We start from the raw sequence: 27,555 nt of genomic DNA on the forward strand, positions 1-27,555 counted from the left end.
TGCTTTGAGCAGGGGGAATGTGATTTTAATTTCAGGTCATCATGATTTGCATCTTCCAGATTTTATATAACTGATTTAAAAAAAAATGCAAAGTCATTGCTCTGGCAAGTTGTACCTTGAAAAACTGGAAATCCTCCCTACCAGACTGAATCAATCAGCGGTTGGTCCCACACCATGGGCAAACAAGAGTTCCCTTTTCTAAACCCAGCATCTTAGCCCTGCCTATCCCTTTAAAGACACATGACTACATTTCAGAATAAAGCAGATGAGACAACCCAAAAGCTAATCCTCAAAGCCAAGACTTGTTAGAAAGTGTAGGGCTCCGGATTAACCTTCACCCTCTCATTTAAACATCAATTTTTCTCTGTCACGCAAACTTCCTGGGCTCAGAGCCAAGTAGTGATGTAGAAGGAGGGAAGGAAAGACTTTAAATAGGGAGGTGTGTGAGAGAGTGACTATCTTCAGTTACTAACCATTGAAAAGAGTCCTTGAGAGAAGCTGCAGAAGGTAATTCCTTTATTCACTTTATGGTTTGTTTGTTTGTTTTTTTTTTGGTGTGAGGCAATGAGGGTTAAGTGACTTGCCCAGGGTCACACAGCTGGTAAATCCTTTATTCACTTTAGTTACATTTTCCTAGTTTTTCCTGCTCTGTGTATTTCTAGGAAAATATTTTTCTAAGAGTTTCTCTAATATACTAATTAATAATTCAAATTACTGAATTGATCAAGAATGACTGTATTCATGCACATGTGCTGGAACCGATGTTTGAGACTATTGGAAAGCGTCTTTAGAGCAAAAATCCCTTGACTCTTGAATGCACAGAAGTATTTTCTCTGCCTGTCTTCCAGACCACTGACCCCCTTACTGTTTCCCCTGGAGTTCCCTCTAGCCTTGTTTTCCAAATTGGATTCCTCTCTATTGATAATCAGTTGATGTTTCCCTAATTCATTTGGCTACAGGACAGAGATTGTTTGAACTATATTGACCAAACCCACAAATACTTTGGGGCTATATAATTTCATTGAGATAAAAGGACGTTGGAGAAACTTTGTAATAAAATTGAAAGTGTTAAGCCTAGAGTATTGCTCAGGTCTCCCCTAACTCTTACATTCTATTTTTACGTGTGATACTCAAAGATTGTTGTCTATTATCAGTATTTGTAAGAGGTACATAATTTCATTGGTCCTCTTCGAAAATGAAGGACCACCCCCACCACTACCACCACCAACAAGAGCTATCCAAAAGGGGAATGGACCACCCTTGGAGGTAGTGGGTTTCCCTTCACAGGAGGTCACTAAGTATAGGTGAGACGACTGTTTGTCCAGTATGTTATAGGGGGGATTCTTGTTTCAAGAATAGATTGGACTTGCTGGACTCTGAAGTCTTTCCCTCTCTGAGCTTCTGTGATTTTGCAATAATTTCATGTTTTATATTTTAAGAGGGAAAAGTGTCACTAGAATTGAAATATTGAACTCCCTATCCAGCTCTTGAAACATCCATGCCCTCTGTCTTTTCTCATCTGCAAAATGAGAGGGTTAGGCGTCCCTTATCATTCTGAACCCAGGATCCTCTTCTCTGAAGTTACTTAAGCTCCTGGACTTCAGATTCTTCCTCTGTAAAATGAGGGAGCTGGACTAGGCAGGTGGCTTGGAGATCTCTTTCAGCTAGAGGTCTAGCATCCTGTGATTTGTGGAACACAATTTGTTCTGGGAACTGTGGGATCCCCAGTGTTCTGTGGGCAGCATCTGGATTTCCTTTTCTCTCTAATGTCCCCGCACTGGTATGTGCTGGAAAGTAGACGCACTAGGGGAAGTTTTGGTCTAGAAGGAATAGGAGGTGTGGCAGGTGGAATCCCTAGGATACACTAATGCTGGGATACACTGCTGATCTCACCTGCTCAGGTGATGTACTAGCAGCCCTGCTAACTTGGATGTAATCATGCTGATCGAGAAAGACAGATGACAGGGCTGCTAGTGTCCCCCTAACAAAAACAAACAAATTAACAAAAAAAACCTATTGCACATGTGCTGGAACCAATGTTTGAGACTGCGGGAAAGAGTGTCTTTAGAGCAAAAATCCCTTGACTCTTGGATGCACAGAAGTATTTTCTCTGCCTATCTTCCAGACCACTGTTCCCCTTGCTGTTTCCCCTGGAGGTCCCTCTAGCCTTGTTTTCCAAAGTGCATTCCTCTCTGTTGATAATCAGTTGATGTTTCCTAATTAATTTGGATACAGGATAAAGATTGTTTGAACTATATTGACCAAACATTTTGTATATAGTTATCTCTCCCAATAGAATGTAAGCTCCTTGAAGGCAGGGGCCATTACCTTTTTGTCTTTGTATGCCTAGTACCTGGCCCACATGGTTGTTCAGTCATTTCAGTCATGTCCAACTCTTCGTGGCCCCAGTCTGGGGTTTTCTTGGCATAGATACTGGAAGCGGTTTGCCATTTCTTTCTCCAGACCATTTTTACAGACTGACCAGCAGGCAGCTGCAGTAGTCCATGCCTGTACCAGAGTGGTCTCAGCATCAGAGGAGAAAAGGGACCATACATGAAAGTTATTACAAAGACAAAATCGGGGGCAGTGGATAAAGCACCGGCCCTGGATTCAGGAGGACCTGAGTTCAAATCCAGATTCAGACACTTGACCCTTACTAGCTGTGTGACCCTGGGCAAGTCATTTAACCCTAATTGCCCTGCAAAAAGAAAAGAAAAGGAAAGGAAAAGAAAGGAAAGGAAAGGAAAGGAAAGGAAAGGAAAGGAAAGGAAAGGAAAGGAAAGGAAAGGAAAGGAAAGGAAAGGAAAGGAAAGGAAAGGAAAGGAAAGGAAAGGAAAGGAAAGGAAAGGAAAGGAAAGGAAAGGAAAGGAAAGGAAAGGAAAGGAAAGGAGAAGATGAAATAGACAGGATTTGGCAACTGATTGGATGTGGTCGGGTGTGAGAGAGCGAGGAGTCCAGGATGACTGTAAGGGTCACTGAGTCACTGGGAGGTTGGTGGTGCCTTCCACAGTAATAGGGAAGTTAGAAGTGAGGAGTAATAATGAGCTCAGTTGAAGATGTCTACGATATGTCCAGTTCAAGATGTCCAACAAGCATTTCTAATTTAAGCTGAGGAAGAACTTTTTAATTCCAGGTGTACATAGAAACCATATTCATAAGTGTACCAATTTTCTCATTTGTTTAGACTCTAATCTTTACCATTCAGGTAGCTTTTATCTCTACAGGCACAAACTGGTTTTGAAAACCAAACACAGTTGGATTTAGTGACAAATAATCTATTGTTTTGAAAGCAACAGTCTCACAGCTTGGACCCAAAGGGTTTGTTTGTTTTCTGAAAGTTGGGGGTTTAGCACCGAGATGGACAGAACTGGGTTTGGCATCCGAGGACCTGTTTTCAAAGCCCAGTTCTGCCTCTTATTATCCACCTAACTTTGGGAAAGTCATTTTTCTCCTCTGGGCTTCATTTCCCTTCTCTGAAAAATGAGGGGGTTGGTCTAGATGACTTTGAGGGAGGCAGCAGAGAAGATGCTGGCTTTGGTGCTAGGTTCAAATCCTTTGCTACCAGTCTGACCTAGGGCAAGTCATTGGGCTTCTCTGGGCCTCAGTTTCTTTACCTGTAAAATAAGGGGCATGGATTCAGTGGTCTCTAAGGCCCTTTTCAACTCTAGGTCCATGATCCTATGTTACCCTCCCACCCAAAAGCCAGACTCCTGATAATTATAAAACATTTCATTTTTTGATCGTCATGCTAACCCAGTAGGAGTTATACTTTTTGTGATGCCTGGCTGCAGAAAATACTCGACTCAGGGTTAGGACTAGACCTCAGGACCTCTGGCCCTAAGCCCACCACATTTTCTCACTATTGTAAAGGCTTATCTTCTGTTGAGCCCCAAAGGGAGTGGGATAACATTTTACCCCAACCCCTTTGCTTTCCTGTTGGCCCCCTGAATGATAGGATTGTGTGTATTGATCCTCAGACAGAAAGGGTAGGAAGAAAAGAGCCTAGGGAGGTCACCATTCTGGGAGCCTAGGGAATCACTGTCCCCCTGCCCTTGAACCCTTGGATCAATTCCTATTTCTCTGGTGCTTTTTTGGTAGGAAAAATAGTGTCCTCATGATAACCCTGTGATGGAGGTAATATGTGCGTGAGTTTGTTCCCATTTCAGAGGGGAGAAAACTGAGTCTCAGAGAAATAAATGAAGTGATTGGTCCAAGGTCAGACAGCTGGTCAGTGTCAGAGGAGGCAGCCATCTCCAGGATGCAGATTGAAGTGTCCCAAGAAGATTCCCCCATCCCCAAAGTTCTTCCCTGCTCACCTGTCACATTGTCTGGATCCCTACCATTATGTATTCCTTTTAGTTCAACACTGTCCTCTCCCTGGGAAGTCTCTCTTCAAACACATGGCATGGATGCATGTGTGCATGTAAACAATGAGGGAGGAATGAGCATCATCCATTATGCCTTAGCAATTGGTGGTTTGAAAGAGATGATATCCTTGTGGAAAGTGCCTCAGACTGAGAGCAGAGACTAGTTCTGTCAAACTTGCTGTGTGATCTGGGACAAATTGCTTCACTTCTCTGGGCTTCAGTCTTTTATTCTAGAAACCAAGGGGATTGGCTTGACTCTTTCCAATGTGAAATGTCCCCTGGATTTGGAGTTACAAGATGTGGGTTCAAGAAGACTTGTCTTCTTGTTCTGAGATAATTTAGGTGTCAGAACACTGGACTTGGGGTCAGGAAACCCTGGGTTCATGTCTTGCCTCTTGCACTTACCAGGTATGTGACTCTAGGCAAGTCACAGGGAATAAGAAGCAGAGTCTATCTTTGAACTCAGGTTCCATAAGTCCAAGTTCATTGGGCATCTTTAATGTTCCTCCCAGGTTACTGTGATGCCTTCACAAAACCCATTTTCCAGGCTAATTTCACATGAATCTCCATTTCATACTCTATGTTCCAATCCAACTCTCCCACAAGCTATTCACTACACATGCTATTCCATCTCCCACCTCCATGCATTTGTACAGGTTGTGCCCTATCCTTGTATCCTATCCTTTCTCACCTCCATGTCTTGGCTAGCTCCCATCAGATCACAGCTCAGTGGCTGCCTCTCACAACAGACCTTTGCGGATCCCTCTCAGTTGTTAGTGCTCCCTCCCCCTGCCCCCAAATTACTTTGATTTTACTCATCTGTGTATATATTGTAGCCTCAGTGGAATGTAAACCTCTTGAGGTCAGACACTGGTTTGGTTTTTTTTTTTTGGTTTGGGGCTTTCTATCCCTGCTAGTTCATGCAGGACCTGGTGTATAACAGTTCCCTGAGAAGTGTTTTTCGGATTGAACTGAATGAAAAGACGATCATTTTCATTGTCAGTTTCTAAAAAGCCACCTCAAACTCTCACGGTTCTGTTTTCTCAGTCACCATGAGCAAGATCAGCGAGACAGTGAAGCGGGCCAGGGCTGCCTTCAACTCTGGCAAAAGCCGGCCCTTGAAGTTCCGGATCCAGCAGCTGGAAAACCTCCGACGGATGATGAAGGAGAGAGATGAGGAAATCGCTGCTGCCCTGTACGCCGATCTCCACAAGGTACTGACTCTGTCCACGAGCCCACCCTTGGCCCAGGCCCATCCTGGGAACATGCCAGAGGAATGTGGATGAACAATATCTGCCCTCAAAGAGCTTAGAGCTGAACTGGGGGAAGGAGGTTTACACTCACGAAATGGTCTCTTCCAGCTCAAATTCTTGTGACCCTGTAAACACCAAGCCATGGAGTAAAGTGCCCAGCAGTAGGGGCATAGACTTCAGGCAAATTCAGAATGGAGGGAAGAATGTAATATGGGGTGACTGGGGGTGGGGAGGACTCAAAAGAATGGGGCAAAAAGACGGTATGGGAAGAGAATTCCACATAGGTAGGAACTAGAACAAAGATGTGGAGGCCAGAATGAGTCCAGTATGGATTAGAGCAATGAGGTTGGCCTGAGCAATATGGAGGCGGGGGGGGTGGGGAAGAGAGAGAGAGAGAGAGAGAGAGAGAGAGAGAGAGAGAGAGAGAGAGAGAGAGAGATGACTACACATCGTAGAGAGAAGGGCATTGGAATCCAGGCAGAGACTCACAATAGCCAGAGCAAGCAGGACACTGAAAAATGATGGGCTCATAGGCCCATGGGTGGTTCTCCAGCCTCCATTCAACAAACCAAGCTAAGAGTAGGGTTGGAAGAGACCTCAGAGGTCCCCATGTCTGACAGAAGACATTGAAAGTGAAGTATTCAAACGGCCACACTCCTCCTTTCTTACTAGGCAGTAATAGCCAATGACCTCCATGGTCATCTGCCCAGGGGTTCTTGGCTTGGCTCCCTGCCTTTGATTTGGGGGAAAGTATCCTGGTACCTTCTGGTAAAATACAAAAAAAGACTGACTCTCCAGCCCGAGGACTTGGATTTGAATCCCACTGTTTGTTGGCAATTGCTCCCTGTATGACCATGGGCCAATCCCTTCACCTCACTCGGTCTCCATTCTATCATTAGTTGGAGTAGGTGGGGTTTGAGGTCTGGAGACTATGATCTCATCCTTTGTCTTTACAGAGCAAGTGGTCTGCACTCTACGAAGAGGTCATTTATTCCCTGGAAGAGGTCGAGCATGCGATTGCCAACCTTTCCCAGTGGATCCTGGATGAGCCTATGGAGAAGAATGATAATACACAGGATGGAGAGCCCTACATCCACTCAGAACCACTGGGTGTGGTTCTGATCATCGGGGCCTGGAACTATCCTTTCAATCTGTCCATCCAGCCGTTGGTGGGCGCCATTGCTGCAGGTGAGGAACATCTCCTTCTCCTGAGTGATAGCGAGGCTTCTAGATTTCCAGCTGGAAGGGACCTCAGAGGCCCTGTGACCAAACCTTCCCATTTTACAGATGGGGAAATTGAGGCTCAGAGAGGTTGAGTGATTTGAATCTAAGTCCTCTGACTCCAAATCTTGTGTTTTGTGCTGGGAGGAAGGAGGACTTGTGGTGGATCATGGTAGTGATCACCGGTGACTTGCCCAGCAGTTTAATAAAATTCTAGATTTAAAGTTAGAAGGGACCTCCAAGGTCATCTAGCCCACTCAGCCCCTTATTTGGAGGGCTGGTGCTTTATCCATTGTGTCCCTTAATGTTAGCTTTTTTTGGGGGGGGCAATGGAGGTTAAGTGACTTGCCCAAGGTCACACAGCTAGTAAGTGTCAAGTGTCTGAGGCCAGATTTGAACTCAGGTCCTCCTGACTCCAGGGCCAGTGCTCTATCCACTGTGCCACCTAGCCGCCCCTTAATGTTAGCTTTTAATGATCACTCAGGCTAGATTGTGGCCCCTTGCCTTCCTTTTCAACTATCTAGGTGGTTCAGTGGTTAGAGCTTTGGGCCTCAAGTCATTGGACATTTATTAGCTATATGACCCTAAACAAGTCACAACTCCCGTTTGCTTCAGCTTCTTCATCTATAAAATAGATATAATAATAATAATAGAATTATGATAACATATAATTATATAATAATAATATTCTCAGGGATGTTGTGATGATCAGATGAGATAATAATTGTACAGGGCTTAGCACAGTGCCTGATGCATAATAGTCATTGTATAAATGCTAGCTAGAATTATTATTAACTATCCCTTCATCTTTCAAAAATGAGATAGAAGGGAAAGATTGGGGTTCACAGTCTGAATTGGGAGACTGGAGTCAGGATAGGAGATGTGGTCAGGACTGGAGGACAAGATCTGAGTGCAAGCAGGCCATAGCACAGCATTAGACAGGTGGGGTGCAAGCCTGTGGGTGCACAGGCACATGTGTGTACATGTACACGTGCTTATGTGTGTGTATCTGGTTTGGTGTGTGCTCCCTGATCTCTGAGTTGAGAAGCTCGAGTCAGGAGAGGACCAGGAAGCTGGGGAATGGAATGGTGGCTGTATGGGACAATTGCCTCAGTTTACCCATATAATTCGAGAAGACTACCGAGTCAAGCAGAGACAGATTTATTTCATTCTCATGAGAATGGGTTACCCCCTGCAAGGATTGAGGAGCGCACTGATGAGCTCATGAGTTGGGTTTTTATAGAAGTTTGAGGGGACAGTCCCCTCGTACACTAGGTGGGCTCACAATCTAGCATCCTATCCTGTCCCACCAGGTACCCGTGTTGAGCTCATGATCAGAGTATGGAGGCATGCTCAGCTAGGTCTGAGAGCTGGGGAAAGGGGAGAGGGAAAGGGCAGGTGGTTACAAAACCACTTCACCTGTGTAAGGAGGGGGCAGGTGGTTATGAGACCATCTAAGAGGGAGGGGTGGTACCAGGAGCTAGGGGCTTTGGAATGCAATAAGGGAGGGGTACTATCAGTGTGGGTTTGCACTAGTAAAGGCAAAATACGTGTCTCTCGGGACAACACCCTGTTTGGGGGCAGCTAGGTGGCACAGTGGATAGAGCACCGGCCCTGGAGTCAGGAGTACCTGAGTTCAAATCCGGCCTCAGACACTTGACACTTACTAGCTGTGTGACCTTGGGCAAGTCACTTAACCCCCATTGCCTCACCAAAAAAACCCCAAAAAACAAAAACAACAACAACAACCCCCCCCCAAAACAAATACCCTGTCTGGCCAGAGAACAAGGGGTGGGGGTGGGGGAGTGTGTTTTAGCAATGGGATGGAATATGGACAGAATAGTCCAGCAATAATAGGGACTGGGGTGTTGGGTACTTTCCAGACCCCAGCCTTAGAGTTTGAACTGACTCAAGTCCACTATATCCCTCTCAGTGGCCACTATGGGAAGGAAGCCTGTATCTCTCTCTGTCAGAGGTGCTGAAAGCCGGATTTGCCTTGTGCTAGATACGGCTTGATGTAGAAGGGCCGAGGGAATTCTATGGATCTCATCTTCATGGGGTATAGGAATCTGGAGTGAGACTCTGGCTGATGGTGTGTGTTTCTGTGTCCTATAGGCAATGCTGTGATCCTCAAACCTTCGGAGATGAGTGAACAAACAGCCATTATGCTGGCTACCCTGCTCCCTCAGTACCTGGACAAAGTGAGTTGCGTCCCCGAACCGTCTCTGTAGGGGAAAGAGTGGGCTTTTGAAAGTCAGATGGGCAGGGCTGGGGGACCCTAGCTCTCCTCTGCTCCTCCTTACCTGTAAGTGCTCGAGGGAAGGAACTCCATTTTATCTAAACTCTGCACCTGCAAGGGACTTAATTAATTTTGTTTAATTTGTCTCTGAGACCTCAGGTCAATCACATAACTTGTCTGGGTCTCAGTTTACCCCTCTGTAAAATGAAGGGTTACACCAGAATGATGTCTAAGATCTCTTCCAGCTATGAACCTATTAGACTCCAGTCATTTTAGAGAGAAGGAAACTGAGGCTCAGGGAGAGAAAGTGATTTGTCTGAGATCACAAAGCTATCTAGTATGTAACAGAGCCGGGCCTAGAACCCAGGTGTCTCTGATTCCCAATTCAGTGTTCTTTCTCTCATACTATATTTGCTCTTCCTATTAGCAAAGGAGGGGGCTGGGGGGAAAGAAGGGGACTCAGGGCTCACCACTCTCCTTCATTCCACCACATTCCCCAACTAATAGAAATAACAAAGGGGGCTCTAGATCTCAGGGCCAGTAGTACCCCCCTCCCCCTAATACTTCTGTAAAATGGCTGATAATCATTCAGTTTGATTCTGCTAGTTTCAACAAAGTGTTCTAGGTGTTTCAACAAAGTGTTCTAGGTATTTCAACAAAGTGTTCTGGGTGCTACAAGAGAAATGAATTTTAGAGAAGACAATGGGAGGATAAAACATGAATCTGGATAAATATAATCTACACTATTAACCGATAAACAGGCATTTATTCATCTTGTATTATATAGCAGGCACTATGCTAAGTACAGAAGCAGTTGGTGGGGCAGTGGGTAGAGATCTGGGTCTGGAGTCAGGAAGATTGGGTTCAAATCTGGATCTCAGATGCTTACTAGCTACGTGACCCTGAGGCAAGTCCTTGAACCTTTTCTGCCTCAGTTTTCTCAACTGGCACCCAGGGTTGTTGTGAAGTTCAAATAAGATATTTGTAAGACACTTAGCACAATGGCTGCACATAGTAGGCACTTAATAAGTGCCTTCCCCCTTATTTTTGGGGTAACACAAAGATAAAAATGAAAAAATGAAAGGTGCTTACCGTCTAGGAGTGGAGATAATTACATACAAATCATGCACAAAGTAGAAACAAGGTCATTTCAAGGAGAGCACACTAAGAGCTGAGAGGAATCAGGAAAGGCTACACAGAGGAAGGAAGAGCACAAAGGGAAGTGCTGCATGAGGTCTGAGCAAGTGAATCAAGGAAGACTCCCTGGGGGAGGATGAATTCCAGGGAAAGGGAAGAACATGAGCAAAGATACAGAGATAAGAAAGACAATGCCATTTGACTGTGGTTATGAAGACAATTAGCAGGGGATAAAACTAGAAAGTCGGGTGGCACCAGATGGTGGAGGGCACCTGTGTGATTATCTACCTGTGGAAGGGCATCTAGGAGTCAGTCAGTCAATAAACATTTATTTCATGCCTATTATGTGCCAGATACTGTGCTAAGCACTGGAGATAACAATATGAAAAAGAAAGACAGTCTCTGTCCTCAAGGAACTTACAGTCTCATGAGAGGAAGCTAAAAGGGCAGGGCAGACATACTGGGGCTAGGGCAGGTGGAAGAAGAAGGTATTCAGCACTGGGGCATGATGGAGAAATCCAAAGGATAGCTGGGTGGGAAATGAAAAGATGATTGGGGTGGGCACCCTCCTTAAATGTCTGTTTGGGAAGAAGTTCATCCCTCTGTCCTCTGATCACAAGGGCAGAGGGTACTGATGAGGCGTGAGTATCAAGGCTGATGCAATCTTTTTTTTTTTTTTTTTAGTGAGGCAATTAGGGTTAAGTGACTTGCCCAGGGTCACACAGCTAGTAAGTGTTAAGTGTCTGAGGCCGGATTTGAACTCAGGTCCTCCTGACTCCAGGGCTGGTGCTTTATCCACTGTGCCATCTAGCTGCCCCCTAGGCTGATGCAATCTTGCAGGATGATGAGTGTCCTGGGGGCCTTGATGGAGAGGTGGGAAATGAGGAAGTGATATTACTGCAGCCAATGGATTGTGGGAGCACAGATTTGGAGTTGGCAGGGACCTTAGAGGCCACTGATGCCCACTCTGTTGCTTTTCCCCATTCACCATGTGACTCTCAAGATGTGCAGTGTTTCCTGACTGATCTCCTCAATGTGTTTTCATGGCAGGACCTGTTTCCAGTTATTAATGGTGGTGTTCCTGAGACCACAGAATTGCTGAAGGAGAAATTCGACTATATCCTCTACACCGGGAGCACAGCAGTGGGCAAGATTGTCATGACGGCTGCAGCCAAGCACCTGACCCCAGTGACCCTGGAACTGGGGGGGAAGAGTCCCTGTTACATCGATAAGGACTGTGACCTTGACATTGCCTGCAGGTGAGACTCCATATCAGAGAGTCACAGACTTCTAGAAACTATGGGAGTTGGGAAGGGACCCAAAGAGTTCCTTGAGTCATAGTATCAATGAATGACTGGATGAATGGATGGATGGATGGATGGATGGATGGATGGATGGATGGATGGATGGATGGATGGATGGATGAATGAATGAATGAAAAAGCCATATATACTATGTGCTGGGGATACAATAACAAAAGTAAAGACAATTGTTGCTCTCAATGAACTTATGTTCTAATAGGAGGAGACAGCACATATAGGGAGGGGTGGGCAGGGGGGGCTATTTAGGTTTGGAAAATGACAGGTGTGATGAGTAGAGTCATAGATTGAGGCAACTGTGGTGTAGCAGAAAATCTCTTGGGTTTGGAGTCAAAAAGGCTTGCCATTGCTGCTTATTTGTGTGTCCTTGGGCAAGTCACTTCATCCTCTCCGAATCTTGTTTCCTCCTCTGTGCAATGATACAGTTGGGCTAGATAACTTCCATGGTCCCTTTTTTTGTCCTAAGTCCTGGGAGACTGGCATCCAGACATGGCACCATATGTGATGTTTTGTCTTTGGTTTGGGTGCACCTAACTGGTACATTAGATGGATAAATTAACCCATGTACATGAGAGAGCAGTGGGCAGACCCCACAGATTCTGGGTGTGTTAACATAACATTAAACCAATTGCTAAGTTCTAGCATTTCTGTTGGGGGGAAAACGGTGTGACTAGTACCATGAGTGCGAACCAGCTGGCTTCCTGAATGCTCGTCTTTCTAGCCAGTTGTCTTACAGACTAAATGTCCCATGCAAATGACCACTTTATGCCTCTCCCATGATTCTTTTACCTTTGGGTCCAATCCCATGCCATCAGGAAGACGCTCCTGGGGCTTTTGTCCCAGCTGGCATCCTCATGGACTGGAGGGAGGATGGAGGGGGAAGGGTATGTTGCTGTGCATTCCACAGCTGACTATGGATCGAAGTTTCCCCACCCCCAGGAATGGAAAGCCAACCAGGATATGGAAGATTATTTTTCAATAACCAGGGCTGGATCGTGTCCTCTGGGAGTCAGTGTTTCGACTTCCTTCGGCGTTTCCAGCAAATGAAAACCACATGGCATCCCCAGTCATTATTCATGGTGGGAATGTTCTTGATTTTCTTGGATTTTTTTTTTCTCTCCAGACGTATCACCTGGGGGAAGTACATGAACAGTGGCCAAATTTGCATAGCTCCAGACTACATCCTCTGTGATCCCTCCCTGCAAGGCCAAGTGGTGGAGAAGATTAAAAAAACCCTGAAGGTGAGTGGGAGGGGGGCTTAAAATCACTTATGCCTGCCTCACAGACCCACTGTGTGGTGGTGCTAGAGAGAGGGAGTGGCTATGGGTGTGTGCTTGCAGAAGGGATGGATGTACCGGTAGCAGTGCTCTAGAGTACTCTATAGCTCCCACCAGCCACTTTCTTGGTGCCAGGCACTCTCTTGCCCTTAAGGAGCTCACATTTTAATAGAGTAGAGCATGGGAAGAAAGAAGTACCTATAACATACAAAGTAAATGGAAACTCTTTTGGAACGTTCTTTTTTAAAATGTTGAGTTCCAAATTCCATCTCTCCCTTCAGCCTTCCCCCACCTATTGAGAAAGCAAACAATATGGTGCCCATTATACAGGTGAAGTCATGCATCACATAAAGGAAGCATTTATTAAGCACCTATTGTATGCCAGGAACTTTATAAATATTCTCTCACTTTATGCTCACAATAACCCTGGGAGGCAGGTGCTATTATGACCTCTATGTTATAGTGAAGGAAACTGAGACAGAGGTGAAGTGACTTGTCCAAGGTCATACAACTAGTAGGTGTCTGAGAATAGATTTGAACTCAGGTCTTCCTGACTCCAGGCCTGGCACTCTATCCACTGTGCCACCTAGCTGTGCACCCCCCCCCCGCCCCCGTTCTTGCCTTTTGTATTGTCCTAATCATTGTATGTGTTATTCCCTGGTCCTCCTTACTCCTGCTTGCATCAGTTCATATAAGTTTTTTCATGCTTCTCTGAATTCTTCACAGTTGTAATTTCTTCTAATCAACAGATTGGCAAGCATTTATTAAGCACCTACTGTGTACCAGACATAGTGCCAGGTACTGGGGATACAAAGACAAAAGCAGTAACCTTAGGGAATGAGAAGACCCCATCCCCTGGGTGAATCTAAGAAAGGCTTAATGCAGAATCAATTTCCTAATCAATGGGCACCCACCCTTGTTTCCAGATTCTTTGCTGCCACAAAAAGTGCTACTGTGAATATTCCGGCACCTCTGGAACCTTTCTTTTGGTGTTTGCCCTCCTTATGTTTGATGCTTAGGAGGGGGATCTCTGGGTCAGAGGCACGGGAATTTTAGTTATTTCCTTAGTTTCTTTTTGGTTAGATCAACTCACAACCCCACCAGCAGCAAGTACCTCATGTCTTGTCTTTCTGCAGCCCCACCAACATTGACTTGTTTCTATAAAAGATGACATTTAATAGGGACAGATAGGAGGAACTGCAAGAATATAGGATGCAGCTTTTACATTTGAAAAAGACCTTGGCTTTTTAGCTGGCTGCAAACTCAGTATGAATCAGTGGTGGATATGGCATCATTAGTGATAATGGGATTTTAGATAACATTAAAAGAACAAAGTCTAGAATGAGGGAGGTGTTTGCTTCACTGTACTTTGACCCCCTGATCAGACCACAAAGGAATGTTGGCGTTAGTGTTGAGTCCCCTCTAGGGCACGGTTACCCCAGAAAGAACGTTGACAAGCTGAAGTCAGTCCAGAGACAGAGAAAGAAAAGGAGTTGATGCGGACCTAGATGAAGGACACGGGCATGTGTGCTCCGAAGAGGGACAGGAGAGCTGTCTCCAAAGATAATAATGGCAGCTCACATTTATATAGTACTTTAAAGTTTGTGAAGCATTTTCTATGGATCATCTCATTTGAGCCTCATGACAATCCAGGGAGGCAGACATTATCATCATCACCACCACCACCACCATCATCTCCATTTTACAGATGGGGAAACTGAGACTGAGAGAGGATAAGTGACTTGATGGGTAGATAGGAAGGTAAGTAGATGGATTGACAGATAGGCAGATAGACAGATGAGAGGTGGATGGAAAAGATGAATAGAAAGAAAGATGACTGAATAGATACGTAGATAGAAAGAGACAGAAGGATAGATAGGTGCTAGGTAGATGGACTGAAGCATAAATAGGTGGATAGAAAGAAGGACGGATAGGTAGATAGATAGATGAGAGGTGAATGGATAGAAGCATAAATGGCAGATAGGTGGGTAGGTATATGGATAGAAGGATAGATAGCTAGGTAGATAGAGAGATTAATAGACAGGCAGGCAGATAGATTACCTGCAGTTCAGAAAAACAAGAAATCAGCCTTGGCTGTTGAAATACAAACAAGAAGTAATGGAAAGAATGGATTCTGTTCTTTTCTTTTTTGGCAGGGAAACGAGGGTTAAATGACTTGCCCAGGGTCACACAGCTAGTAAGTGTCTAAGGCTGGACTTGAACTCAGGTCCTCCTGAATCCAGGGCAGGTGCTTTATCCACTGTACCACCTTGCTGCCCCAATGGATTCTGCTCTTGAGAGGCAGGGAACCCAGGAGAAAGACCACTAGTTTTGCAATCAAAAGATATGGGTTCCTTTTCTGCTTCAGAGCCTTACTACCTGTGTGATCTTGATCATAACTCTAGGCCTCAGTTTCCTTATTTGTAAAGTAAGGGGGTTGGACTGGCTGATGAATAAGGTTCCTTTCAGCTCTAAATCAGTTGTTCTTAGCAGCTGCAGACGTTTGCTGAAATTTGGTCCATAGCCACATAACTATTCTATGAATGAATGAATGAATGAATGAATGAATGAATGAAGTGAAAAGCATGTACTAAGTATGTACAATTTGCCAAGCACTTTGCTAAACACCGGAGACACAAACAGAAAAGGCCAGATGGTCAGCTCCTACTTTCAAGGAACTCCCATTCTTGGAGCAGGGATGGGGCCTGAGAGAAGGGAATGGAAGGCGAGCGAACACTCTTGATCAGTGCAGGTCAGGGCACTCTCTACAACGTAGAATTTTAGGGAGTTGTCTTTGTATCCAATGTATTTATGTGCATTGTATCTTATTTTATTTTATGTGCATTATATCATTTTGTGTGCATTATATATAGCTTATGGACATTGTATCATAAACCATTTTAACTTCTTGTGTGTCTCTCTTTCCCAAAGGAATTCTATGGGGATGATGCCAAAAGTTCTCGTGACTATGGAAGAATTGTCAACAACCGTCACTTCAAAAGGGTGATGGGCTTAATTGAGGGACAGAAGGTGGCATATGGAGGGAATGGAGATGAGACCTCCTGCTACATAGGTGAGTCGACACTGTCTGTCCCTTTCCCTTTGCTGTGAAGAAGGCCACTTTGGGGTTTTCAACCAGTAGCATTTAGGCACGGTGCTTCATCAACGTCGATTGATTGATGGAGTTGAGTGGGGCTGAGCTGGGGGCATTTCTGCCCTCTGTTCTGTAACTGTTGCTTTGGGCAAGATGGGAGGGAGGAAACTGAAGGATCACACGTTTGGTTGAGCCCTCAGAAGCATCAGGGTTTTGTTTTGGTTGTTGTATTATATTCTTTTTGTCTTGGAATCTCCATTTTCTTAAGGCCAAGGCAGATTTTCTGGAGGTGCCAGGACAAGTTGATACAGAGGACAGCCTTGGCACCAATGTTCAGTGTGAATGGGTTAGATTTCTTTGCCACTTTAGATGACCTAGAAACTGGGTGTGGTTACTTAATTGTCTGAGAACACATCTGAGTACTGTGAAGACAGTCTGGGGTGATGAAAGGCACCAGAAAGGCTCTCTCTCGGTGTCTCCCTCCCTCCTTCCCTCTCTCTTTCTCTTTCTCTCTTTCTCCCTCCCTCTCTTGCTCCCCTCCTCCTGTTCCTCCTCTTCCTCTTCCTCATCCTCCTCCTCTTCTTCCTCTTCTTCCTCCTCTTCCTCTTCTTCTTCTTCTCCTCTTCCTCCTCCTCTTCCTCATCCTCCTCCTCTTCTTCCTCTTCTTCTTCTTCTTCTTCTTCTTCTTCTTCTCTTCCTCCTCCTCTTCCTCGTCCTCCTCCTCTTCTTCTTCTCCTCCTCCTCTTCCTCTTCCTCCTCCTCCTCTTCTTCTCTTCTTCTTCCTCCTCTTCCTCATCCTCCTCCTCTTCTTCCTCTTCTTCTTCTTCTTCTTCTTCTCTTCCTCCTCCTCTTCCTCATCCTCCTCCTCTTCTTCCTCTTCTTCTTCTTCTTCTTCTTCTTCTTCTTCTTCTCTTCCTCCTCCTCTTCCTCATCCTCCTCCTCTTCTTCCTCTTCTTCCTCCTCTTCCTCTTCTTCTTCTTCTCCTCTTCCTCCTCCTCTTCCTCATCCTCCTCCTCTTCTTCCTCTTCTTCTTCTTCTTCCTCTTCTTCTTCTTCTTCTCTTCCTCCTCCTCTTTCTCCTCTTCCTCCTCCTCCTCCTCCTCCTCCCCCTCTCTCACTGCTTGACCAGCCTGGTCAGTGTTCCCATATTCCCGTTCATCAGTCAGTCAATCAGGTATTAACCTACTTTGAGCACCCTGGCACCATGGATGTCCTTAGAGTCAGGAAGATATGAAGACTGGCTAGGTGGTCTGGGGCCTCTCACTTAACAATTGCTGCCAGTGCCTTTCTAGGACTAATTACTGAGGAAGTAGAGGTTTGTGCTGGTGGAGAGTGGGCGTTTCCTGCCCCGGGAGGAATTCCCAACACCAACAAACTCACAAGTCTGTTCCCTATTTCTAGGCCCATGTGGCAAGCACAAAACAAAACCAAATTCTGCCTTTCAGAAGCTTCCATTGCATGGGGAGATGGGTCTCCTTGTTAGTTCTCTCTTATGAGGGCGTTCTTTTTTGTTTTGGTTTGGGTTTTTTGGAGGCAATGGGGGCTAAGCGACTTGCCCAGGGTCACACAGCTAGTAAGCGTCTGAGGCCTGATTTGAACTCAGGGCCAGTGCTCTATCCACAGCCCCACCTAGATGACCCAAGTGATTTCTTTCCTTCATGTCTCCCATCTGGGACATTGGTTGGGCTGGGCTGGGGTTTAGAAGTAGACTGGAGGAAAAGGCAGGCAGGCCAGGTTCTATAAACACAAGGCCCCTCCAGCATCTTCCTGATGTAGTGCCCTCCTGCCCCCAGTCCTCCACCATGGCAGAAAGGAGAGAGAAGGCACAGAAACGAGGCTGGGCATCTTGAGGCTGATGACTCTGAGGGCATGACTGGGAGAATGATGATGGTATAATCCACCGAGCCCCCGCTCGTGTGTGTGAGGCAATTGGGGTTAAGTGACTTGCCCAGGGTCACACAGCTAGTAATTGTTAAGTGTCTGAGATCAGATTTGAACTCAGGTCCTCCCGAATCTAGGGCTGGTGCTCTATCCACTGCGCCATCTAGCTGCCTCCTAGATTTCTTCAAGAGGAAAGACCCACATGGGATCGGTGATTGTCAATACAGGGCTTGATGTTTCCAATTTATTGCTCTGCTTCCCCAATGCTCTCACTTTACGGAAGAGGAAACTGAGGCCCAGAGAGAGGCAGCATATTACCTCATGTCATAGAGGTGGCAAGTCTCAGAGCCAGGCCAGCCTGCTTCCTCTGACTCAAATCCTCCATCCTTCTGCTTTTGCACCCTGATAGCCCATCCCCTTTTTACTACCCCAGATGCACCCCTATAATGGCCCGTGTGCCCCTTCATCAGCGCTGTTGGCTACCTGGGCTTTGCCCTTGATGTCTGGGACTGGAGAGGGGAGGGGAGTTGTTTTTCCCCAGAGTTTGCTTCTGTTTGTGTGGGCAGAAGGGTGGGGCCGCCCTGACTCAGCCCTGATACTCAAGCCACAGAAAATCTGTGGCTCTATCTTTGTTATTTCAAACACTCCCTTCTTTTTTGTTTGTTTTTGATGTTGTCCCCATGCACTTGAGGTCTCTAGAACGTCCCTGGGGGCTTGCCCTGCCTGCCCAAGTTGTCTGTGGCGTCTCTGAATCCACCCACAAACAGATTCCCGGGAATGCTGGGAAGCTGTTTAGCTCTGCATCTGGGCTTGTTCTCAGCCCTCTCTGTGACATGGGCCTAGCAGCCCACCTTGCTGGTCTTCCTGTTCCTCACTCTTGCCATGGACTTTGGGATGCAGGGACGCTGACCTCCCTCCATCCTTACTGGTGATTCCTCCTCCCAACTCTGGGCACTTTCCCTGGCCACCTCCGATGCCAGGAAGGCTCCTCCTCCTCATAGCCCTCTCCTGGACTCCTTCAAGTCTCAGTCCAAATCCTACCTTCTGCAGGATCACTTTCCTAATCTTCCTTCCTCTCAATGCCTTCTCTCTGAGATTCCCCGCAATTTATCCCATCTACAATGTTAAAATATAATATGGTACAATAAACATTTATTAAGCACCTACTATGGGCCAGGCACTGTGTGTGCTATGCATGGAAAAGGGAGCCAAAGAGAGTCCCTGTCCTCAAGGAGCTCACAATCTAGTGAAACAGAGTTGTTTGCCCATGTCTCCCCCACTGGACGGGGAGCTTTTGGAGGGCATGGGGTTTCCCCCCCCCCTCTTTTCTTTGTATTCCTAGTCCCAAGCTCAGTACATAGTACATAGCTCTGGCACATAGCTGCCTAATAAATGCTAGTTGATTGACTGATTAAGCGATTGAGAAGTCAAATGACTTGCCCAGGGTCACAAAGCCAACATGAGGCAGAGAGGGGCGTCTTCCTGATTCCAAGGCCAGTTCTCTTTCCACTATGCCACACTCTATGATGTACCATCATTGGTCATTGGTTGAAAGGGTGCTTTGGAAAGATAGATGGCTTTGAGTGTATGGAGAATGAGGCAACCCCAAGATTTCTTACTGAGGGACCTGCTTTATTTCTTGGTCTTTCTAGCTCCAACCATTCTCACTGATGTTGACCCGAGGTCCAAGGTGATGCAGGAAGAAATCTTTGGGCCTGTTCTCCCCATCGTCTGCGTGAAGAGCCTGGATGAAGCCATCCAGTTCATCAATGAGCGGCCAAAGCCCTTGGCTCTCTATGTGTTTTCTAACAACGACCAGGTAATCAAATGCTAGGGACCCTCCCCCGACCTCTCTAGGCTGCTCATCTCTCCCAACAATACACACACACTGGCTGCCAAGGTTCCCTTTCCTCAAACTGAAGTCAAATGTTCTAATGTTCTACCTATAGCGGTATCTAAAGCGTCCAGTGCCATTCCAGCCTTGGGGGGTATCAAAGGCAGAACTGTATAGTGAAGGGAGTACTGGACTCCTACAAGCCTGGGGCATCTGGATGGTGCGCTAGAGAGAGCACCAGACCCAGAGTCAGGAAGACTCATCTTCCTGAGCTTAAATATGGCCTCAGAAATTTACTAGCTGTGTGACCCTGGGCAAGTCACTTAACCCTGTTTGCCTCAATTTCCTCATCTGTCAGGTGAGCTGGAGAAGGAAATGGCAGAACCAGTCCAGTATCTCTGCCAAGAAAACCCCAAATTGGGTCATGAAGAGTTGGACACGATTGAACAACAACAACGAGATAATAAATATGAAAATGCCTTAGAAAGTTTAAAGTATTTTACAAGTATTGCACTCCTTGGGCTCCTGAGCCCATTCTTCCCTAGTCATAGCTATTCTTCCTGAAATAACCTTTCAGGATAATGGGGGAGTTGAAGGTTGGGACCAGGCCATACTGGATATCCCAAAAGACAATGTGATTTGAAATTTTAATAGCATTAAGACTTTTGGAAGAGTGTGCATTATTTATTTATTTATTCATTCACTTATTTATTTGTTTGTTTGTTTATTTGTTTATTTTTAGTGAGGCAATTGGGGTTAAGTGACTTGCCCAGGGTCACACAGCTGGTGTTAAGTATCTGAATCTGGATTTGAACTCAGGTACTCCTGACTCCAGGGCTGGTGCTCTATCCACTGTGCCACCTAGCTGCCCCGAAGAGTGTGTATTATGATGCCATCTCCACTCACTGGTTTTCTCGGTGCCCTCCCCCCGACCCCCAAGTGTGAGCCTTCTGTCCCCACCCCAAGCCTCTGAGTGTGAGACAAAAGCGCCAAGCTTTTCCCAGGTGTCCTTTCAGATGTTCTGCAGGGTGGCCCCACCCAAAAAAGCCTGGGAGATGGGTCCCCATTCTGAACTCCATTCATGTGAATGTCAGAGCCAGGGAGGGGCCTGCCCTAAATATTGCCACAAAGGATGGAAGTCCAAGTGCCTATTGTTCTCCTCTGTTTGCACATCCAGCCCCTGATCCCCATCCAAGTCCTAATCTGCCTCTAAGGGCAGTACCTGATTCTATAACACTTCTAAGTGCACAAAGAACTTTTCTCTCCATTGCTCTAATAAGCAGATGGTGAGGCAGAGAGGGAGAAAGGAAGTTACTGATGAGAAAACTTGACCAGATTTACCCCCAGAGTAAGTCATAGAATACTAGTTCCAGAGTTGGAAGAGACCTCAGAAATTATCTAGTAGCATCTAATCCCCCTCATTTCTACAAAGGAGGAAACTGAAGCCCAGAGAGATGAAGCGACTTGCCTATTTTGAGGTAGCTGGTAGGGCAGTTGGGTGGAACAGTAGATAAAGCACTGGCCTAGGATTCAGGAGTTCAAATCCAGCCTCAAACAGTTGACACTTACTAGCTGTGTGACCCTGGGCAAGTCACTTAACCCTCATTGCCCCGCAAAAAAAAAAAAAGAAGAAGAAGTAGCCGGTGGTACAGTGGGTAGAGCTGGAGTCAGGAAGACCTGAGTTCAGATGTAACCTCAGACACTAGCTGTGTGACCCTGGGCAAGTCATTTAATCTCTGTCTCCAGCTGGGGATAATAATAGCACCAACCTCACAGGGCTGTTGTGAGTATTAAATGAGATAATATTTGTAAAGTGCTTAGTACATTGCCAGGCACATAGTAGGTGCTATATAAATGTTTATTATTTTATGGGCATACAGATAGCAGAGCTGGGATTCTAACCCATGCCTTTGACTTCAAACCCAGGAGCCCTTCCATTGGTCAATGGGAGACTGGGTACCACTTCTGACTCCAAATTTAATGTATTCTTCATTATTTTACATGGGCTCTAATTCTTCCCAGTGAATCTAAATCCCCTGGGTGGGTCACCAGCTTCCCTCACCTAGAACCACAAGACCCTAGGTCTAGAACTTTAAGGGGACTCAGAGGCCTTTTAGTGCAATCCTTTATTTTATGGTTGGGGAAACTGAGACTCAGAGATATCCCCAAGGTACTAAGTGGCAGAGCCTGGATTTGAACCCAGGTCCTTTGACTCCAAATTCAGCACAGTTTCTACTAAGCCATTCTACCTTTGAACCTACCTTCCCTCTGCCACCTGGAATAGAGAGTGTGGCTCTGGGCTAACACAGACAGGCCTTGCCAGCCCCTCTCTGCTTTCCGGTAGGAAATTGCTTCTCTCTTGTCCTCTGAAGCTTTGGGTTAGTCTGTAACCAGCAATCCCAAGCCAGTGTGTGCCATCTGTGAGCTCATAAAATGTGGAAGGTCCAAGATGCAAGGGGTCTTTGAAGGGAGGGAAGGGGGCTCATCCAAGGTCACCAAGCTAGCGAGGAACAGAGCCAGGTTTTAAATCCACGCCCAAAGACTCCAAAGACCACGCTGCTTCTTACTCTTCCAATCCCCCAGCTATGGCCCCTGTACCGGGGAAATTGGGTCATGGAGTGAGAGCTGACAGGACCCTTCAAGGCTCTCTGGTCCATTTTATTAATCGATCTCGGTGCCATCTTCCAGGTCATTAAGAAGATGATTGCAGAGACTTCCAGTGGAGGGGTGACCGCCAATGACGTGATGAGCCACGTTGGCGTCCACACGCTACCCTTTGGTGGCGTAGGTGAGGCCCAGTCCTCTTTGACTCCTGCTCCTTCCTTGCCCCTTTTTCTGACCCCAGCGGTACAGTCCATGGGACAAAGCTGGACAAGAAGCCACATGTCCATTGAGGGTGATGGCGCCTACCTCCCTGGATTATACTGAAGACGAAATCAAAATGAGGTCACATGTGTAAAAACCATTACAGACCTCAAAGGGGGCGATAGAAATGGTTATTTTTGTTGTTCCCATTATCCCACTTGGACACTCCCCAGTGGGGTGGGCAGTGAAAAGGTGTGGCGCCTAGGCTGAGATAGAGGAGGAAGGGAAGGAGATGCATGTGATGAGCGGAGAGTAGGCAGAGGGGAAGCGCAAGCATCCCCACTACTGTGAGCTGCCTGTCCTGGTCCCAGGTTCCTCACCCTCACAAACCCGCATGGACTTCATGGCTTCCTTGCAGGTGACAGTGGCATGGGCTCCTATCATGGTAAGAAGAGCTTTGAGCTCTTCTCTCACCGCCGGTCCTGCATGATCAAGTCTCTGAAGAAGGATGACTCTGACAAAGTCCGATTTCCACCTTTTCCAGTTAAGGTGAGAGAGACCCTTTGAATGTTGGGAGGAAGTTCTAGTTCTAGGACCATGGATCTAGAAGTGGGAGGTTTTTCAGAGGTTCTCTAGCCCATTTGCTTCATTTTGGGGGGGCGGGGCAGGGCAATGAGGGTTAAGTGACTTGCCCAGGGTCACATAGCTAGTAAGTGTCAAGTATCTGAGGTCAGATTTGAACTCAGGTCCTCCTGAATCCAGGGCCAGTGCTCTATCCACTGCACCACCTAGCTGCCCCTCCTGCTTCATTTTCAAAGGAGGAAACTGAGGACCAGAGAAAGTGAAATCATGTGTCCAAAGTCACACCTTGAGGTAGGGGCCTAGACATGATTAGAACTCAGATCTTCTGACTATTGGTGAGAGGAAAGGGATTTCTTATCCTCAGGACATTCACCAAACAGTCAGGACAGACATGGAGTCTGAATACCATCCTGGGGCTGGGTAGTAAACTCAAAAGAGGAAATGTTAAAAAATAGAAAGAAAAAGACCAAAATAGAGCAAAACAAAAAAAAGACTATAGAGTTGACCAAGTAAATAAATGCTGTTTTTTTCAAAGGTTTTGGTTCTCTTTCTCAGGACCACATGGGCATAGACCATGTGCCAGGGCACAGAGGAATGATAAATAAATGTTAAAAGAAACAAAACCAGGGGCAGCAGCTAGGTGGCACAGAGGATAAAGCACCAGCCTTGGATTCAGGAGAACCTGAGTTCAAATCTGGCTTCAGACACTTGACACTTACTAGCTGTGTGACCCTGGGCAAGTCACTTAACCCTCATTACCTCAAAAAAAAAAAAAAGAAAAAAAGAAACAAAACCCTAGAAATTCTAAATGTCTCTTTGACAGACCATAGTACAAGAAAATACAGAGAACAAAAGAAAAAAGGCAATAATAACATTCTGAATAATGGGTGGGTCAAGAATAAATGTGGACAATAGTTAATAATGATGTGGGGGCAGCTGGGTGGCCCAGTGGATAAAGCACCTGCCCTGGATTCGGGAGAACCTGAGTTGAAATCTGGCCTCAGACACTTGACACTTACTAGCTGTGTGACCCTGGGCAAGTCACTTAACCCTCATTACCTCGAAAAAAAAAGAAAAAAAGAAACAAAACCCTAGAAATTCTAAATGTCTCTTTGACAGACCATAGTACAAGAAAATACAGAGAACAAAAGAAAAAAGGCAATAATAACATTCTGAATAATGGGTGGGTCAAGAATAAATGTGGACAATAGTTAATAATGATGTGGGGGCAGCTAGGTGGCCCAGTGGATAAAGGACTGGCCCTGGATTCGGGAGAACCTGAGTTGAGATCTGGCCTCAGACACTTGACACTAGCTGTGTGACACTGGGCAAGTCACTTAACCCTCATTGCCCTGCAAAAAAAAAAAAAAAAAAAAAGAATGATGTGAAAAAGAGCAAGGTTTGAAAAAATAGAATTAGGTTTTTCATGAAAAAATAGAATTAGGTTTTTTAGTATATTGATTAGTTTTATTGAACTTTTTAAAAAATTGTGTATTATGAGGGATGGTTCTCTGAGAAGGGGAGGAGGGATACCTTGGAAAATATAAATTATATGTAAATAAAATATACCAGTAGATTTTTTTTTATTTAGAAAAAGAAAATGATAATGATGAGACTATATGCCAAAATTTCTGGGATGTAGTTAAAATAGTCCTTTGGGGAAAAATTCTCTCTCTAAAAAGGTACATGGGGGCAGCTAGGTGGTGCAGTGTATAAAGCACCAGCCCTGGATTCAGGAGGACCTGAGTTCAAATCCGACCTCAGACACTTGACACTAGCTGTGTGACCCTGGGCAAATCACTTAACCCTCACTTCCCTGGCCCCCCCCCCAATTTAAAAAAATAAACAAAAAGGTACATGAACAAAGTAGGCAAAGACAGTATTAAGGAGCTTTATGGAATTTTTTATGGAATTAAAAAAATTAGATGAACAAATAAACCCAAAATAAGTAAAAACAAGGTGGTGCAATGGATAGAGCACCGGGCCTGCAGTCAGGAAGACCTAAGTTCAAGTCTGGCCTCAGATATGTACTAGCTATATGTGACCCTGGGCAAATCACTTAATCCTGTTTGCCTCAGTTTCCTCATCTATCCAGTGAGTTAGAGAGGGAAATGGCAAACCACTTTTGTATATTTGCCAAGAAAACCATAGATGGGGTCACAGTCAGACACAATTGACAATTGAACAACAACAAAATAAAAGAGGGAATCTTGAAAATTAGAGGAGAAACAGATAAAGCAGGAAATAAAGGCTATTTTCAAAACCCAACAACTTTATTTATTTATTTATTTATTTTGGTGAGGCAATTGGGGTTAAGTGACTTGTCCAGGGTCACACAGCTAGTAAGTGTCAAGTGTCTGAGGCTGGATTTGAACTCAGGTCCTCCTGACTCCAGGGCTGGTGCTCTATCTACTGCGTCACCTAGCTGCCCCCAAACCAACAACTTTAACAAAATCAATAAATCCTTAGCTAATATTGATCAAAAAGATGAGGGACAAAAGTCTGATCCCCAAAGGTGATTTTTCTCTTGTTGAAAGCCAGAGAGAAGGATTGAAATCATGAATGAGTTGGAGGGGACCTTGGAGAGATTATCTAGTTTAATCCTTTCATTTTATTTGTTGTTGGGGCAATGAGGGTTAAGTGACTTGCTCAAGGTCATACAGCTAGTAAGTGTCAAATGTCTGAGGCCAGATTTGAACTCAGGTCCTACTGAATCCAGGGCTGGTGCTTTATCCACTGCACCACCTAGCTGCCCCTAATCCTTTCATTTTAAAGAGTAAGAAACTGAGAATCAGGGAGGCTAAGAGTTGAATGAGATTACACTATGAACTCACAGAAGAGCTGCCTTCACTATGACATTACCACAGACCAAGGAAAATACTGTCCAAATCTGGGAGGAAGAGGGGGTCAGAAAATGGGGCAGAGCTCAGAGAGGAGAGGGCTTTAGACTGGACGGCCTCCAAGTCTCTTCCATCTCCAATCCTGTGAGCCGGTGACTCCCTGACAGAAGTGGGCAGCTATGAAGGGACTCTGATGTCCTCTCTAACCACTTCTCCCCTTCTCCCTTCTTTACAGGCCTCATTGAAATGAGGAGGCAGCTGAACTCCTTTACCCATTGGGGCAAACCGATGTGTGGAAGGAAGCCCACCTAGCTCTGAATCTTCACCCCTGCTGAGCTCCCAATCTACCCCCTCTCTTTCATCTGCCTCAAGGAATCCTACTCCTCCCTCAATTAGCACTTTGAGTGTCACCTCCTCTGAGAAACCTTCCCAGCCCACCCCAGCCCACAGCTGGGACACCTTGCTCCTCTGGACTCCCAGAGCATCTACTGTCTTTGCATCACCCTTGACCTTAGCACAGATTCCTTTGGGTTGTTACTTAGCAGTTCTGGGCTCCTATGTCTATCTTCCTAATTAGACTGAATGCTTCCCGAGGACAGAAATCATCTTACTTTTTTGTATTCCCCCCACCCTTGGTGCCTAGCACAGTACTGACCATGGAACATTTATTCAATAAATACCTGTCGAATGAACAAATGAATGAGTTTTCTCCTTTGTTAGTAAAGACACAACTTCTCCTTCTCTATCAGAACTGGGACCTTCCCATCATCTTAGAATATAGAGACAATGGGGAGGCAGGATGGTACCCAGCAAGGAACACTGACTCAGAGGACCTGGGTTCAAATCTGATTCTTTGTGATCTTGGGCAAATCACAACCCCCATGGGCCTCAGTTTTCTCATCTGTAAAATGAAGACCTTGAGCTGGGTGACCCGAGGTTCCTTTCATATCTCCACCCATGACCCTAGGATGTCTTTGCCATTCAAAGCAGCCTTGCTGTTGTCTCTCTGGATGCCAAGGGAGATGACATAATTGTGGGTAATAAGCCTCATTCACTGCCTGTGGTCAGACATTTGCCATTTGTCATTATTAATATTAATTATTATATTAACTTTGGTAACAAGGAACCACATCCTAGGTCACCCTGTGCCCTTCCCATCATTATCTACCTGCACAGAAACTGGGGAGAGATTAGAAGCCCTCAGTTCAGATATGTCCTGTGAGACAGAATGAACTTAGAAGCCTCTTCATCATTAATCAGATCCTGCTGGGGTACACTCTCTGGGGGAGGGGTGGGGGAGACTGCCCTGAGCCAGTGCATGGTCTTTCTCACATCTGGTCCCAATAACTAGGTGGGCTTCCCAAGCTCTGAGCTTCCCCTGGTATATACTAACTCCCACTCTCATATGGAGCCCCTGAAAGGACTCTCTCTCCTCAACATATTCCTCACACACACATTTCTCACCTTCTAGCACACCAAGATCACAGCTTTAGAGTTGGATGAGTCCTCTGAGGTCATCAAGTGTAATCCCCTCATTTTACAGTAAGGAAACTGAGGTGTGATGAAGCCACTTTTCTACATAACACAGCTAGTATGAGGTGAGATTTGAACTCAGATCTTCTGCACTTCAAATCTGATGCCCAAGGCATTACTCCATACCTTTTAGTCTCAACATAATGTTGGGCTAGAATTGTTGCCACTGGGAAG

General features: G+C 45.7%; 1 protein-coding gene across 2 annotated transcripts; it reads left to right on the forward strand.

Annotated features, from left to right (window-relative positions):
• Nucleotides 1-303: 303 nt before the first annotated feature.
• ALDH3A1 (aldehyde dehydrogenase 3 family member A1) lies at nt 304-26,540 on the forward strand. Of its 2 annotated transcripts, XM_044004871.1 has the most exons (11): nt 304-507; nt 5,415-5,581; nt 6,577-6,808; nt 8,957-9,042; nt 11,268-11,476; nt 12,660-12,777; nt 15,745-15,886; nt 19,440-19,606; nt 22,310-22,409; nt 22,845-22,975; nt 26,084-26,540. In XM_044004871.1, exons 2-11 carry the CDS (start codon nt 5,420-5,422, stop codon nt 26,096-26,098), a joined length of 1,362 nt encoding a protein of 453 aa, XP_043860806.1. In that variant the 5' UTR covers nt 304-507; nt 5,415-5,419; the 3' UTR covers nt 26,099-26,540. The 2 variants fall into 2 exon arrangements, 1 of the variants encoding a protein (XP_043860806.1); XR_006356419.1 differs by lacking the exon at nt 22,310-22,409.
• Nucleotides 26,541-27,555: the final 1,015 nt, after the last annotated feature.

The sequence above is a fragment of the Dromiciops gliroides genome, chromosome 4, assembly GCF_019393635.1.
Source record: "Dromiciops gliroides isolate mDroGli1 chromosome 4, mDroGli1.pri, whole genome shotgun sequence".
In the NCBI taxonomy this organism is placed as follows: domain Eukaryota; kingdom Metazoa; phylum Chordata; class Mammalia; order Microbiotheria; family Microbiotheriidae; genus Dromiciops; species Dromiciops gliroides.

Coding starts and splice junctions, on each gene's coding strand:
- ALDH3A1 (XM_044004871.1), top strand. CDS start 5,420: ATGAGCAAGATCAGCGAGACAGTGAAGCGGGCCAGGGCTGCCTTCAAC. Junction 6,809..8,956: donor GGTGGGCGCCATTGCTGCAG/GTGAGGAACATC, acceptor TGTGTCCTATAG/GCAATGCTGTGATCCTCAAA. Junction 11,477..12,659: donor GACCTTGACATTGCCTGCAG/GTGAGACTCCAT, acceptor TTTTCTCTCCAG/ACGTATCACCTGGGGGAAGT.